The 17,452-nt window shown below is 35.5% G+C and overlaps 1 protein-coding gene across 2 annotated transcripts in view; it reads right to left on the bottom strand.

Annotated features, from left to right (window-relative positions):
* Positions 1 to 977: 977 nt before the first annotated feature.
* The window catches only part of LOC130674671 (protein artichoke-like), a 196,061-nt gene continuing 179,586 nt past the window's right edge, over positions 978 to 17,452 (bottom strand). For both annotated transcript variants that reach the window (XM_057480082.1, XM_057480074.1), the window contains 4 exons: positions 10,617 to 10,994; positions 4,589 to 7,705; positions 3,499 to 3,875; positions 978 to 3,181 (listed from right to left, as the gene is read on the bottom strand). In XM_057480082.1, the coding sequence (XP_057336065.1) occupies positions 2,468 to 3,181; positions 3,499 to 3,875; positions 4,589 to 7,705; positions 10,617 to 10,923 (4,515 nt within the window). In that variant the 5' untranslated portion in view covers positions 10,924 to 10,994 and the 3' untranslated portion in view covers positions 978 to 2,467. The remainder of the gene's footprint in view (positions 3,182 to 3,498; positions 3,876 to 4,588; positions 7,706 to 10,616; positions 10,995 to 17,452) is intronic.

Genomic DNA, 17,452 nt, shown 5'->3' on the forward strand with positions numbered 1-17,452 from the left:
TTATATTATGTTCAATAACTAATGTCGTTTCAATCAATAAAATTATGATTTAATGTTTAAACTGCTATAATTAACAGTCAATCGTTGAAATATACTGCTTGACTATTTAAAATTACTACTTAAACCTTCACAAACTACAAGACACCTGTCAAAAAAATACATCTGTTATTAATTTCTTACGTTCTACTCCATAACATTTACTAATATTCGGTCTAGGCGCGCTGTTGATGAGAATCTGAGTATTATTTACTGATATTTTTTTCCGTGTACACCCGTACAAAAATGGATTGATCACTCATTGATCACTGACTGATCAATCATCGATCACGGATTGATCAACAACTCATCGTTAATTGATCAATAATTGATCAGTCAGTAATCAACCACAGATCAATAAGAGATCACTTAAAGATCAATAACTGATCACTCTGAGGAGAATAATCTGATAGTGATCAATCAGAGATCAGTTAGAGATCACCCGGTGATCAATCAGCGACAATCTATAGATCACTCGGAGATATCATAAAAATTGTCCAGTGATGGGATAAAAATTGTCGATGATTCCTTAAAGATCCTTTCTTGATAATTAAAAGGCCATTGTGTGATTTTCATTTGAACACTGGACGATTTTTATGCGATTTCCGAATGATCTATAGGTTGTCGCTGATTGATCACTGGGTGATCTCTAACTGATCTCTGATTTATCACTATCAGATTACTCTCCTCAGAGTGATCAGTTATTGATCTTCAAGTGATCTCTTATTGATCTGTGGTTGATTACTGACTGATCAATTATTGATCAATTAACGATGAGTTGTTGATCAATCCGTGATCAATCCATTTTTGTACGGGCAGTGTAGAATTACAAAAACAAAAGAATTAAATAAGCAAGTAATTAAAAAAAAAGTTACAATAATTTATTAATTATTATTACATATCATTTTTTTATAATTATTTATAAATAATAATTTACATAATCATTGTTTTATTTCTTTATACTTATAATACATTTTTTTTTCTATCATCACATATTTTTTATATACTTACACGTATTTATATTATATATATATATAAATAATTCGCGATTTATATGTAACAGTATATTAAATATAAATGAATAGACAAAAATAACTAGGCCAGCTTTTGCCTGCGAAATGTACAAATTAATAAATTCAAATACGCTTTCATCCCTTCCTACTCCCACCCACTCGCTGACACTCACACCCACACACACGAATGCTTTAAAACAGTTTCATTTACCGCGGATCATATGGTTTTACAATTTAATATGTAATACACGAAATCTGTTACAAAACCGCTAAGCAGTTGTTAATGGTCACCCATGATCGCTAACAATTATATTATAAACTGCTTATACAAATTTCATGTAAATGTTTAATGCATAAAATTTTTTTAATTAAAACAAAAAAAAAAATTTAACTGTCAATTAATTTTTTAATTGCGCTAAAAATATATATAAAAATTTTTATTTTTATTACTATAAAAAATTGGAACACTTATTGTTTAATAATTTGAAAAAATGGCGCCCACTCTGACGTTTATCAATCGAAATATTTTACAATTATTTTTTATTTACTCATAATATGATTATTGTTTTTTTTTAATTTGGCGCCCCCTACCTTCAGTAAAATTTGAGTATTTAAATTCCCAGCGGAAATTTTTTTTTGGCGCCAAATTGTAGTGCCGCTGGCTCTGATGGCATCCAACAATTTTATTTACCATGAAAATGAAACATTACAATTTTTTGTAGCGGCATCTCTAGTGATAACGATCAGATTTTAAGTAGAAATCAAATGTTAGTATTTTTGGGCGCCATCTTTGGTAACCTCCAACACTAAAAATCGTGTTAAAATTGAATTAATTACGAAGATAAAAATATTCAAGTGGTGGCAATAATTTTATTTCTCTAATAAAATTTAGGATCATATTGATAGCGTCCATTTAATTTAATTTTTTTCATCCCAATTCCATATTTTTAATAATACTTCAATAATATGGCAGCAAGTCGCTATGACGAAAAATATTTTATTCACTATCTTACAATTGTTCATATCCTATTTATTTCACTTCCCTACGACACCCAGTGGCGCCCATTAAAAAATAACTGCGATCATTTTCAAACTTTTATTCGACGCCAACCAAAATCTTCACAGCGCGGACGTATCCCGCTAGGGTGCCAGCTAAAATTAGTGGCACCGAGTTTTCAAAACTTGCCTCACACTTAATAGTATCCCCAACGAAATTGTGGTATAAAAAATCGGCTACACTAAATAAATTGGTCATTTGCCTAAACCGTTTTCAGTTCCCTTTGCCAAAATAATTATAAAATCTGGAGGGCAACGTGATTTGTCCATGGTAATAACTCTTCTCGATGATTCCGGCTAAAAGCTCAAACATTTGTGATAGCAGTCCGCGTATCACTGGCACCGGAACCATTAACTTGACGTTATACATTAAGATTAGTAGCACCAGTAATAACATTATTTACGTACCCAGAATGTGTCATATCTTTATTATTCGTCACTGTCGTGGTAGTTATCGTCGCAGTCACAGCAGTTACGTCTGTTGAGGTCGAGGTCACGTTGGCGCCCACTCCACCCATCGCATTATTAGCAGCCGCGGTGCGTGCAGTGGCGCCAGCGTCACCACTCTGTATACTAAAATGCCGATAAGAAATATATTCTGGTGGCAGAGGTTGCTGATCCCGCTTCACCGCCTCTCTCTGTTTTTTGACCTTCAAGTAGCCCAAAACGGAGACGAGGAGTATGAAGACTATAAAACCCATGCAACAGCCAACTATAAGACCCAACCGACGGGTCAGGATATTTGTAACACTGCTGGGGTCACTTATGGGAGCACTACCGTCATTATTTATGATGATTGCAGCTGGCAATTCAAGAGTTTTTACTTTTGCGCAACGACTTACAGTCGAATCCGCCATTTCGGGGGGTAGGGAACTTAAATTGTCAAAGAAAACGTCATCCTGGGAGCTATTAACCGGCTTTCTTGTAGAAACTGAAGAGGATAAAGACGCTGAGGATGAGTATTCTTCTGGCGCCCAATTTCCCAGTCCGCGTATGCAGATGAGATACCGCGTATTGGCAATTAATTTTGACAGCCGTAACTGTCGTGCTGTTGGTCCTAGTATTTTCCCGCGGACCTGAAAAGAGATAGCTGGGTGAGATAGTTTTGTTGTGAATATATATGGTTATGGATTATGACAGAGAGTGGGGCAAAGAGGAAAGAGAAGAGAGTGGGATTTACGGCGCGTGATTTTTATTTGTGAAATATGTCACTGCGTGACTGGAAATTATTTTTTGGATTGATACATGGAGGTTAGGATGTAAAAAAATTTTTTGATATTGAAAATAAATATGGAAATGGGTATTGATACTGTTTTTATTATTCGAGATATCGATCTGGTTAATTTTTAGATTAATTTGAATTAAAAATAATAATAAATTTAACGAAAATTACCTCATTGAGGGCATCTAAATTTCTGTAGACGATTTGATAACCATGTAATCCAGTATGATTACGACTTTGCCAAATAACAACAACTGAGAACGGCTGTATCTCTTGTATCGTGATTTCGAGAACAAGAGGAGTTGAACAAAAGGCATGAGGATCTAAATCCAAGAATACGAGCCCCCGTAATTCAGATGGCTGTTCACATCGCAACAATCCAGGCGATTCAACATCATTGACACCCATCCCACGACGTCCGACAGTATTACCTCCTCCAGCACCCACTCCACCTTCTCGACCGCCTCCGGTGCCGACAACAAGTTTCTGATGATCCCTAAGCCATTCCCAAAGCTCCTGAGATTCACAGCCACAATGAAGTGGATTTTCTGCAATTGTACAAAATGTTAACACATTATTCCCCAAGTAATATACACTACAAACTTTATGTTCTACTAAAACCGGAAGCTATTTTTTTATACTTTTAAATTTGGCGCCCAATTTGAAAACTTCGATTCAAGCGAAAATTTTTAAAGTCGTGTAACTGCAAAAAATAAACTGATCGAGAAGAAAAAAAATGTATTCTATAGCTCATGATCTCTATAAATATTTTCATGCCAATCTTATTCATAATAACTGTTTATGATACAAGTCTGATAAGTTACAGATTTGTCACTTATCAGACTAATAACATACAATATTTTATGCAATCCATGATTCAGAAGGTCAATTGATGGAGAAAATCATCACCAAAGCGCCATACTTACTACTGGCAAGTCCTCACGAGTCCCCACTTCTGAGGCAGGGACTGCATAAAAACTTTTTTTAACCCTCAAAAAAAACCATTGAAACTTGAAAAAATTTTTCCCGTTATATTTGTACTGACAACTCACTAATTCATACCCCAAACAAATTTTGATATCACGGATTTCAAAAATACAGAACCTAAGCTGTAAATCAATTTTTTTTTCTTTTAAATCGGATTATTTTTAACAGAGTTACAAAATTTTGAAACTAGGCGTTTACTCACTCATTTAAAATTTTCCCGTTTCCTGGATTCAAATCCATAATTAATAATTTTACTGTTCCCAAATTGACTTACCTTCAGCTCTAAGAATTCGTATCTGAGTTTCCAGCGGCCTGAGAGCGTTGAGAGGCAAGTTGGACAGATAATTTCTGCTCAAATCTAAAAGCCTTAGCTTCTTCATCATTTTGAAAGCATCTCCTGCAATCCTGGTGACCCAATTCCCATGCAAGTGTAGTTCCTCTAAACTCCCCAAGTACCTGAAGGTATCGCCGCCAATATAGGTAATCTGATTGAAGGAGAGGTCAAGAATCTGCAGACCTTTTGAGTCTATCGGAAAGTCTTCTAACTCCTTGAGCTTATTGCGAGTTAAATTAAGCAGCTTAAGATGTTCTAATCCCCTCAGCCGTTCCTGAGGCAGTACTTCAAGTTCATTAGCACTCAAATCCAGCGTCATTAACAACAATAAATTCCTAAAAGCTCCTTGTCCAATTCTAGCCACCGCATTAGCGGTCACGAACAAGTGCAGCAATGCCGGAAAGGCTTCAAAATCCTGACTGCTTATTATGGTCAAGTTAGTCCTCGAGATATGAATCTCTTGGAGTGCTGGGTAGTGAGTTTCCAACGAAGGAAACTCGTGGATTCTCGTTAACGGATTGCTGGTCATATTTAACCAATTTAAGTTGGGAATATTCCTCTCACCCAACGCGGTACTGGGGATCTGCCGGAATTTATTACCCGCGAGCTCGATTTTACGTAACTGGACCGAGTGCACGAAGAAGTTGGCAGGCAGGGCCGTCAAATGGTTGTAGCTGAGATCAACAGAGATGAGTCGCGAGAAATTTGCCGTCGCGAATCCAGAAAGTGTCATGATGTGGTTGTTGCGAAGATCTAACTCCCTGAGGCTACTAAGTCCACTTAGACGGGTGGCGTCTACATGGGAAATGACGTTGTGAGCCAGGGATAAGAACTCAATAGAGGTGGCGTTCAGAAAGACTTCATAAGGAGGCTCTTGGAAACGGTTTCCATCTAGTTTTACTTCTCTCAGAGACTCTAAACCTAAAAACAAATTCCCAGGGAGGGAACGCAGTAGATTGTTACCTAGAAGTAACTTGATTAAGTTCTTATTCTTAGTGAACAGTTCTGTGGGTATTCGGTGGATGGAGGCTGATTCCATGGACAGCTGTTGCAAAGAAGGCAGTCCGTCGAGGGACTCCCCGTTGACTTGACTGAAGTTATTGTTGGAGATCTTGAGAACTCGCAGACCAGGAATGTCCAGACGATCTAGAGCATTCGCGGTGAGATGGTTGTACTCAAGATTGAGCTCATATAAGTTATTGAGTCCGCGAAATGTGCCAGATTCGATGAGACTGACAGAGCAGTTCCTGAGATTGAGGGTCCGGATGGGCAGTCCTTCTTGAAAGATCATACTGTGCAGGACATTGAGATGATTGTTGGCGAGGTCCAAGATTCTGAGCCGCTTTAACGCAGTTAAAGCAAAAGGATCAAAGCGTCTGAGTCCATTGTCTTGCAGGTAGAGCTCTTCCAGTTCATGGAGTTCTGAGAAAGTCTTGACGGTCACGTGGCTCAGGCGGTTCATACTGAGCTCCAGAAATTTTAGGGCCTGCATAGGCTGGAAAGTCGTGTCCTCAATCCTGGAGATTGAGTTGTTGGTCAGGTAGAGCCGCTCCACGAGCAATAAGTCTCTAAATAATGGGGCTTGAAGCCGTGTGAGTCTATTGTGTCCCAGCCACATGATCCTTACTGAAGATTGTCCGCGAAGTGAGTCATTGTGCAGCACACCCAGTCCGTTATTGTCTAGCTGGATTGAGATCAGCGAGCTACCTGCTCGCTCATCTTCTGAAAACCCGGACCCTCTGACTTCAGAAGATTCCGATATCTGGAACACGTCTCCCAAGACCGCCAGAAGGTTTCCTTGCAAATTGACATGCTGCAAATTGTGCAGTGTCTTCAATGCCCCAGTTTCCATATCAGTGATCGCATTGTTCTGAAGATGAAGCTCCTGTAGCTCAGGTAGTGGCGCAAAAACTCCTCTTTTGACCTCAGTGATCTGATTATCCTGCAGCCTGAGTTCTCTCAAATGCTTAGTTCGTATGAAAGTCCCAATTTCTAGCTCTCGGATATTGTTTTCATCCAGCGAGAGCGTAAGCAAGTTCTCCGTGTGCTGAAGAAAGTCTTGGGGTACTCGACTGATGAAGTTCGCTGTAAGATGAAGTTGTGTAAGCTGCTTCAAACTCGCGAGACTCCGGGAGTCAACTCGACGGATGGCGTTGTGCTGCAGATAGATCACCTGGAGGTTGACACTGCCGGAGAATGTATCTGCTGATATTTCCAGAATGTTATTGTCAGCCAGGAATAATTCTTTGAGTTCAGGCAGCCGGGAGAAGACTCCGTGGATGTAGTGAATGTGATTGTGGCTGAGGTCAATAGAACGGAGCTTCTGGTTGGCACGGAAGGTGGCTATGTCCAGAAAGACTATTTTGTTGTGAGATATGTCTATTGATTCCAAGTCTATCAGGGATATGAAGGCATCCTTGTCAACCTGTTCGATCGCGTTCAAATAAAGCGAGAGGGTTCGTAGCACTGGACAGCAACGGAAACAGTTGAGAGGAATTTTATCAAAGTTATTGCTACTGAGGTCCAGGAAGTTCAGAGCGTCTAGTCGGGAGTATCCATCTTCAGGCAGTTGGGACACTTCGTTCCATGACAGCCGTAGAGATACCAGATGTTCTAGGTTGCGGAGGGCCGTCATTGGAAAAATGCGGATTTTGTTTTCAGCGAGGTCTAGGTCGGTCAGGTAGGCCTCCAGACCAGAGAAGGCGTGCTCGGCGATCTTTTGGATCTGGTTGCCTTTAAGGTTGAGCTTCTTGAGCTTGAGTTTGGTGAACGAATGCGTGGACAGATCGTGGATGTGATTCGACTCTAGGTCCAGAGCCGTCAGGTGCGTGAGGGTAGCCAGGGCTTTGTGAGGGACCTGCTGCAGACGGCCGGAGACCAGACCCAGTGACGAGAGCGAGGAACTGAATTTCGCGAAAGCATCTTCAGAGATTTCACGGATGCTGGAGTGAGAGATCTGCAGGTGCCGGATTTGCGTCCCATGGGGAAAGACGCTGGATTTCAGCTCGTCTATCTTGCGATCCAGCTCGTAGATACTCAGCGACTGGACTACAGCTTCTAGACAAAAAGAATTGATGGATATAATCTAGAAAAATTTTTAGTCTTTTGCTGTAGTGAATCTTCAGAGAGCGTGTTTAAAGCGTTGAAGTAAATTTTTTTGTATCGATAAGATAGTTTACTTTGGACCAACAGCAATTTGAATATCACTAATTTTTGGGGAGTGGCCAAATTTAAATTAGAGATTTTACTTTTAGTGATGTTCTGAATGAGAAAGTAAAGATAATTTTATTTATCGATTCAGCGTTGACAGAGTAAATAAAAGAGCGTATGACAATAGTAAAGAGTGAGAAGAGTATAAAAGGGTGGATAGAAGTGGGAGGAGCAGCGGTTACGGTGGCTTGAGGTTTAACGTTAAGGAAGAGAAGGTTTAAGTTGTGTGGGTTTTAGATGCTTGTGGACTGTGGGTATAGCTTTGCCGAGAGCTTTGAAAGCAGGTGGATTAGAATTGTCGGCTTAGTGATGTGACCCAAGTGTGTGAAAGCCACGTCCCCTTTGATGCTCTAGGTTCTTAAACTTTATATTTTTTTACTCAGAATTTAAATAAAAGTTGACCTAGATTTGAGTTAACATGATAACGGCCTGCGATTATTAACAACGTATCCGCGTACGAGACACCGATGATTGACGGCCTATTTCATATTTTTTTTATCTGTAATTCCTTTAATGCGTCCATCAATAAAATTACCATAATTCCAAAAGCTGTAGCTTTGGTGAGGATTAACATATCGTGATGAAAAAAAAATCATTTCAAAGCTTTAAATGTGTACTATGTAATCTGCCCATAATTAAACCACTGAAAATAATAAATTTACATCTCGTTTTTCGTCAAAAACTCAAAAATTGATTCTTTTTAAATCCCGTAAATTTTTTGGTGCTCGGTAAGTATTGACAAAACATTTTTACATCAATTTTAATTCGTGCACTCAAAAGCTTAGTCCATAAGCTCCAATTTTCTTTTTTTGGTTTTTAAGCAAATTTAACTACAAACTATCGAAAGTTAAAGCAAAAATTTATTTTATACTTCAATTGATGATAACTCGGTACCTAAATTTTTTTGATCTTTTGATAACCACACGGAGAGAGAAATATCGCCAGAATGACTATCCAATGTATCCTCAATTGGCGTATCGTCAGAATAACGATTCGTATATCTAATTTAGGAATACTCTCATATTAATTTAATAATCTATACACGGAAAGAAAATTATGGAAACTGTTCCCATAATTTTGTGAAATTTTTTCCTATATCATCATAGGAATTACAACCATAAATTAAGGGAGCAGTTCCTATAATTATAGGAATGTTTCCCATAACTATAGGAATAGTTCCTATAATTATGGGAATGATACCCATAACGTTATGGGAATGGTTCCTCTAATTATAGGAATGGTTCCTATAATTTATAGGAATACTTTCAATAATATTATGGTAATGGTAGTTCCATATACCATTATGGGAATCATTCCCATAATATTATGGGAAAAGTTCCCATGCCATTATAGGAACCATTACTATAATATTATGGGAATGGTTCCCATACTATCATGAGAAAATTAATTTAAAGAAAAGTATGGCAATCACTTTTACAATACACAGAAATTTGATTAAGTATAGAAACAAAAATTCAAACATTGAAAAAAAATCAATATTTAGCAAAAATATTAAAATTAAAAAAAAAAAAATTTTTTTCAACAAATTGAGCGTCGAAGAAGCTTCATTTCGATCTCTCCATATTATTCGGGAAATTTCTACACTGTTTCGCAAAAAAAAAAAGTTTTTATGATATTATTGGAGTGGTTCCCATAACATAATGGGAATAGTTCCCATAATATTATAGGAATAGATTCTATACCAATATGGGAACCATTCCCATAATATTATGGGAACGATTCCCATACCATTATGGGAATGGTCCCCATAATGATATGAGAATAGTTCCCATAATATTATGGGAATGGTTCCCATATTGATATAGGATCTATTCCCATACCATTATAGGAATGGTTCCCATAATGGTATGGGAACTATTCTCATACTATTATGGGAACTATTCCCATAAATTATAGGAACGATCCCTATAATAGTATAGGTACTATTTCCATACCATTATGGGAACCGTTCCCATAATGCATAGCAAAAATTCCCATAATTTCTATCCGTGTAGTATCGTTAAAATAAAGATACATGTTTGGGTTAGGTTAAGTATTCGTTTATTTAATTTAACAATACGACGAATAGCCTTTGTAATGATATGTAGTTTCGTTGATATAAGTATCTGTATTGCCAGCGTGAGGATCCGTATAGCTAAATTGGCTATACGTATCATCGTTCTCGGTTGCCGGATGCCTAAATACAGAGTTTGCGCAATAGTCATGTCAGCGATTCATAAAATGCCTAAAATAAGGATACGGATCGTCATTTCGACGATCCACTGTGAGGATACTTTGTATAGCTGAATTGGCTATACGGCGTATCGTTAAGTAAGATGACTATACAGCGTATAGCCAGAATAGCGATGCGTATACTTAATCTGGCGATATTTTTCTCTCCGTGCAGTCTAAAAGTTGGAAAAAGGGCTCAGCTTTCTAATAGACTCAGTCCGATAAGTTCTTGAAAGTTTTCTTGAAAGCTACACCCCGTAATGTAAGAAAATAAAATTTCGGTTTTTGAATCCCCATTATTTTTTGACCCATATTACATCGTTGAATTGTCTAAACTAAATTTAAAAAATTTCTACTTTTAACAAGTCTCTGAGCATTGAAACGCGATCTCTCTGGTCTCGATAACTCATCGATTCTCGCCCATGGTATCCCAGTTTTCATGATTCTGTCTCTTAGACAAGGATCATCGGACCCAAAAAAACTTTTACTGCTCCCTTTTCAAAGCAAAAATCCATTTTTGACTTACCTTCGGGACTGGCGACACTAGCTACAGCACTCAGAGCTGCTCTCAAAGAGTTTTCCGTGGCCCCAGCGCATTCCAGAAAAAGTCCATCGTCGAAGTTGTAGCACGGACAGCCAGGAATCAGTTCCGGGGACGGACACTGTGTGATCCCACTCCCACTAGCTCCACTTTTAGCGGCTTCTTTCGGTGACATCATAGCCAGTACGATGAAACAATAGTAACCAAAGTTAAGAGCATTTTTGCAAAGCACTCTCGGATTATCATGACACCACTTTCGTCTGGTTCGTGGCCAACTTGTCCACATCATCATCGTCGTTTTTTGCACCCCAATAGCATCCTTGCTGTCCTCGTCTGGATTTATTTACACATCCATTCGGGGATCTGTAACCCATTCAAACAGATAAAATCAAAAAAACATCTAAATGTCATACCCATTCCTATTCTCAACCTCATCCCGAATCCGACCTCGCCCCCATCGAAGTTTTCGGTTTCCCACGTGGCTGCTGGTGCCCGTGATAAAATTTAGGATCTAATCCGATAAAAATATACGCGGGCATCAATTTTGTCTGGTGGATTAGCAACTTTAAGCACGGGAAAGCCAGATTAAGCGATTGGTCGAACAAATACCCTTCGTCCGTACGTCACAGCGAGTTATGTAGCTCTCAGTGTTATTACTGGAATTATTGCTGGTTTCTGATGGATTTAAAGTTATTTGGGCTGTTTAATTCGAATGTGGGATCCCTATGTCATATTGTAGATGCCGTTCTATGGATTAGTTAAGGCATTTCAGTGGTAAACTTCAATGGAAACTACCAGCCAATCAACTGCCCACTTTTGGTTCACAATCAAATTATATTTTACGCTGGACGGCGTATGCTATACAAGTTTACTACTCACCCTAATGCATAGAGCGGCTCTAGCGCTTTGTGTTGAGCTGTGGATTTAATCTCAGTGGTCATGCCAACAAGTACGCCGCCACAATCCCACATAATCAAGCTTTGATTGTTTTAGATTTTAATTTTATTTTTTATATTGCTTTACTTCCTTTGCCTTGGCAAAGACTACTTTTGTTATTACAATAAAATTATTCTTATTATTCACATCGCGCTTTTAAAGATAATCGACTTTTTTAATTTAGATTTTTTTTAAATTCGAATTCTGGCAAAACTATCAGAGATACAACAAAAGTCATAATGGATAATTTTGTAGGAAATTTAATTCTCTACAAAAAGTTAATTGGCAATTTTTATGTGAACTCAATAATTTGCTCGTTATCTTAGTTTGAAATCAAATTAAACTATTTTCTAAAAATTTTTAAATTTTTTCAACTTTGAGACACAATTCTGACTAAACTATCAAAGATACAATAAAAATTATGATTAACAATCTTAAAGCAAATTAAATTTGCAACGAAAAATGTCTTTATGAGTTTTTTCGTAGACTCATTTATTTTTGAGGAAAAAAAAAACCGAGAACGGGATTCGAACTCGGGACTTTTGTTTAAATAATTTTTACTTTAAGGCCATTATCGTGAAAACTAATGAATCGATTTCGATAAACGAGGGCTCGTCTTAACGGGCATTGAATTCTGGCTCCTCTGAAACAGGGCACTAATAAAATGGCGTCAGCTTGCCCACTACAATGAACTTTTTTTTAAATAAACAATGAACATAAAATAGCGTCGATTTCAACAAAACTAATTATCCGATCGAGGTAATTTTGAAAGAACATTGAATTCGGCGTCTTACAAAGCTCATTATAATGTGTGCATATTTATAAAAAAGTTTGTTTGGAAGGTAGTTTTTTTAGTCGGAAGTTGTTTTAGTGTGCATTAAATTTGCCGGCGGGTTGTGTGCAAAAGTCGACAAACTATCGCGTTGAATAGTTTGTAAGTACGTATGGAGTAAAAAAAAAACTAGTGGGTAGTGGGGTTTCCCGGCTTAGAAGGTGCCGTAGTTGGGCTATTTGAATAAGGTAGACGACGAGGATGGTAATGAGAATGCAAATGGCAGCACGCCAACTCTCTCGCTCTTGATTTTTTCTCTTTTTCAGTTCAGGGGTCTCCCCATCGCGACCTATGAAGCTTTGTAAAATACCATACAGAACAATAGCATTCACAAAAGGATTTTAAACTAGTATATACTCCACCCACTTCCACTTCCCATTCTCCCCTTCTTTCCACCTACCGTGATTCTTAGTTCAGGCGGCCAAGATTTCTGTTGGTCTTGAGTTAATGTGACCGCGGGTTGGGCGCCACTCGGGCTCAAGACTTCGTTAGGTGAACTTGTAAATAAATGCTAATGTTTTGCCAAGACGTTTATATTAATGAATTATGTTACTGTATTAAATATATATGCTGATATTTAATGGGTACTTTTATTACTTGGAGCTTGTAATAGTCCAGGGGATGGGAATATCGATATTTTTGTGGCAACGGTAGTAAAATTTAATTGGGGAATCATTTTTACGTTATTTGGAATTTTTACCTTAAATATGTCATTAATCAATTTATTTTTCATTTATAAATCGATAGTTATTCTATGAATATAGTGATATTGATATATGATATTAATATCGATGTTTAAGATCATTATAAATACCCGACATTGATATGTAAAACTGGTATTAGTATTCAGAATTGACATTAATGTCGACATTCAACACTGATATTGATATTCAGCACTGTGATTGATATTCGGGATCGATATTGATATTTAACACTGATATTGATTATCAAGATCGACATTGACATGCAAAAGTGATATTGACAATCGGAATAAATATTGATATTCAACACTGATATTGATATTCAAGATCGATATTGATACTCAATAGTGATATTGACATTTGGGTCATTATTGATATTTATATTCGGGATCGATATTGATATTCAACACTGATATTGATATTCAAAATCGACATTGATATTCAATAGTGATATTGATATTCGGGATCGTTTTTGATATTGATATTCAGGATCGATTTTGATATTCTAGATCGACGTTGATATTTTATAGTGATATTGATATTCGGGATCGTTTTTGAAATTGATATTTAGGTCGTTATTGATATTGATTTTCAACACTGATATTGATATTCAGGGTGGATATTGATATACAACGCTGATATCGATATTCAGGATCGATATGGATATACAACGCTATCGATATTCAAGATCGACATTGATATCCAACACTGATATTGATATTCAGGATCGATATTGATATTCAATAGTGATATTGATATTCGGGCCGTTATTTATATTCATGTTCAGGATCGATATTGGTATTTAACACTGATGTTGATACTAAGATTGACATTGATATTCAACAGTGATATTCATATTCGGGTCGTTATTGATATTCATATTCAGGATCGATATCAATATTCAACATTGACATTGATATTCAAGATCGACATTGATATTCAAGATCTACATTGATATTCAATAGTGATATTCATATTTGGGTCATTATTGATATTAATATTTACGATCGATATCGATATTCAACACTGGCATTAATATTCAAGATCGACAATCATATTTAATAGTGATATTGATATTCGGGATGATATTGATATTAAATATCGATATTGATATTAAATATCAAAAGTTTTGATTCCACGCATATCTAATTCGATAAATTGAAAATAAAAAATTTTTTTTTTTCTGCATGCATAATTTATTTTTGTCTATATATCTTAGCTCAAACTTTCCCTACTTTAAAAGCTTATCTCTCGGCACGGTGGTTCGATATCACCGCTTCTTTAAAATTTATTACCCTAGCCGTCTGGTAGTTTAACAAACGCAGGTAACGTCGATACGTGAATACTCAGCTCGAATTCAGCTACATACATACCTATATATATAAATATATATATCCTAAGAAAGTACTTAAACAACTCCGAGTATACATCCCACACACGTAAGTTACTTCCGCTTCCTTCTTGTGCCACTTCCCCTTTGATCTACGATTTCTTGCCCCTCTTATACATCGAAAAACCCCATTGACGTTTCTCATTTCACTCTACCTATATTTGTACCGCTAATGTAATGTTATGTTATGTTAAATAAAAAAAACCTTTGGATTTCTGCATCTAGCACAAAAAAATGAATGAAAAAATATTGAATAGGTTGTCGCAGTCGTGTCCTACTTGCAATCGCGGCAGTTGCGTGAGAAGTTGCCGTGCATATGAACGTAAAAACACTCGATTTTCCTCATGTTCAAACTACCACAGCTACTTTATTCATCTTAAATATTAAATGCATACGTCATACTATTGTTATTATCATCATTTTTTTTATTTCAGTCCTGGATTTTTTTCTTAAACAAATTTCAATTGAACAAAAAAATTTTTTTTTTTTTTTACTTGACAAAGATTCAAAATAAATTTTTTACCTCAAAAATGAGTGATTATTTTAAAAGCTTGTAGTTTAAGTTTTAATTTACTTTTTTTTATTTTTATTTTTGTTGTGGTTGTCGCAAGTTGTCGAATTTTGAAGCCTGAGAAAATTTTCTGCTGGTATAATTTCTTTATTTTTTATGTCCAAATTCAATGTCTCCGTGAAAAATTGACGTGTGAAAATTCAAAAATTTTATTTTGAAGTTTGAATTATATAATATTTGGTTTCACGTCAGTCGAGTCGACAATTTTTTTTTGACAAACAAAAAAAAAACTCGTGTAAATTTTCGTGAAATCAAAAAATATTTTTTGAGCTTCTGGAAAAATTTACTTTTTTTTTAATTTTTCCGATAATTCCTTCGCGAGTTATCGAACTTCTAACCGCGAGTAATTTTCATTCGACTTCCAAATTCCTGATTTTTTTTTTCAAAAACGCATATCGTCATAAAAAATTACAAAATTTTTACTTTCTCTTTTTTCAATTAAAAAAAATCTAAAGATTTAATTGCCTATTTCGGGCCCGTAAATTCAAAAAGTGAATTGTTTTTCAGAGAAAAATGACAATTACTTACTGAAATTACTCTGAAAAATGCAATAACTTCGTCATCTCAGCTAAATTGTCTCATTGCACTTTCTGATTCTAAGTAACAGTAAAAAAAAAAAAAAGTCATTACCAAGACAAAAGTAATTTGCAATGCAGAGTTGAATTTTTTGAGTTTCAGCTTAAATATTTACTGGCACTACATTTCTGAAGCTAAATAATAATAATTATTGTTGTTAGTGCTGGTATGAATAATAATAAGCTGATTAAATATTTATAAGGTTGATTTATACTGATATGGATATTGAATGTGAAATTATTTGAGTGAATGATAAAATTGAAAAGTCATTTTCTAGTGATGGCATACAATCGATAGGGTCGTTTATCGTACTCGAGAGTTATGGAAAAATAAGCAATCTTCAGCTCGATTTACTAAACCTCAATGTTGGGATTTAACCCTCCCTTTATTATTCACCGATCGTATTATTAAACTTGTGTTGTATTTTGTACTATTGTGGCTTACAATCTGTATTTTGAATAAGAGGACAATGAATACTGATGTTGTACAGGTTAATGCCATTTATTGGCATGAATTACCAGGAAATTAGGAAAAATAATGAATTTCGCTGCGTAGTAATGGGGCAGAGGTGAGTAGGATGGTAGCTAGGGGATTTTTTATAGAAGGGTTGAGTCGGAAATGTTATTCCCTTTTGAATGACTACTGACTACCTGGAGTTTGAAAAATATAAAAATGTAGCTTTTACATATTTTTATTATTTATTAGTATATATTATATATATGAATATTTTTATAGTTTATCGGTATGGGTCCTAATTTTAAAGGAAATTTTATGTACGGTACGATAGAAATATCATTTTGAATTATGCATAAGCCTGGCTTCGTAACTAAACGTATATATTTCAGTACCATGATAATAATAATAAAAAAATAAAAATAAAATTTTGAACCTCACGCCATTATAGACTCTTCGATTTCCTTTCAAACGAATACCCACAACCTTATATTTAAAAATCTTTGAAACATTAATATGTTATTCGTCATATATATAACATATATAAAACCTCATCCAAATATATTCATGCGGATACTTATTTTAAAAGAAATTTGATGGATGGTATGATCGATAGCAATATCATTTTGAATTCTAGATAAACTTGGCGTTGTAACTAAACGTATATATTTTAGTATCATTATAATAATATTAAAAAATAAAATTTTGAACCTTACGTCGTTGTAGACTTTTCGATTTCCTTTCAAACGAGTACCCACAACCCATACTTAAAAATCTTTGGAAAATTAATATGTTATTCGTCATATATATAATATATATAAAATCCCATTTAAATATATTGATGTGGGTATTCATTTTACAGGTAATTGACGGCGGAATCCATTAAAAATATCCACATTATCTTTATCTTCACTCAACATACCCAAAGTGTAAATATATGTATCTACATAAATTTTTTTATTACAGTATAAATTAAATTTATCATTACAGTAGCATATAGAAAACCTTTCTTGGGTGTAATGCAGTAAAGTGACATTCATAAGATAATAAAATAATTTTTATGTAGCGATATCTTACATAATAGTGAAAAAATTTTTCTTATAATTTAAAAGCGAGCATGTCGTTGGTCGTCTTATAGTTGACGTCGTCTACGACATGAACGATAACAAAAGCTCTTTCTCAGTACCCAAGTAGTTTCCGACTTTCAATTCAATCGGATGACAGAATGAAATGAATGAAAAAGTTTTAACGTTTAAAATGTATATATACATATATATAAATATATAAAGAAAGAGACGTTGACAAAATGAGAATGAGAAAGTTTTCAAATAAAATGTATAATAAAAATAAGAAAAAGAGGAA

The sequence above is a fragment of the Microplitis mediator genome, chromosome 1 (assembly GCF_029852145.1).
Source record: "Microplitis mediator isolate UGA2020A chromosome 1, iyMicMedi2.1, whole genome shotgun sequence".
In the NCBI taxonomy this organism is placed as follows: domain Eukaryota; kingdom Metazoa; phylum Arthropoda; class Insecta; order Hymenoptera; family Braconidae; genus Microplitis; species Microplitis mediator.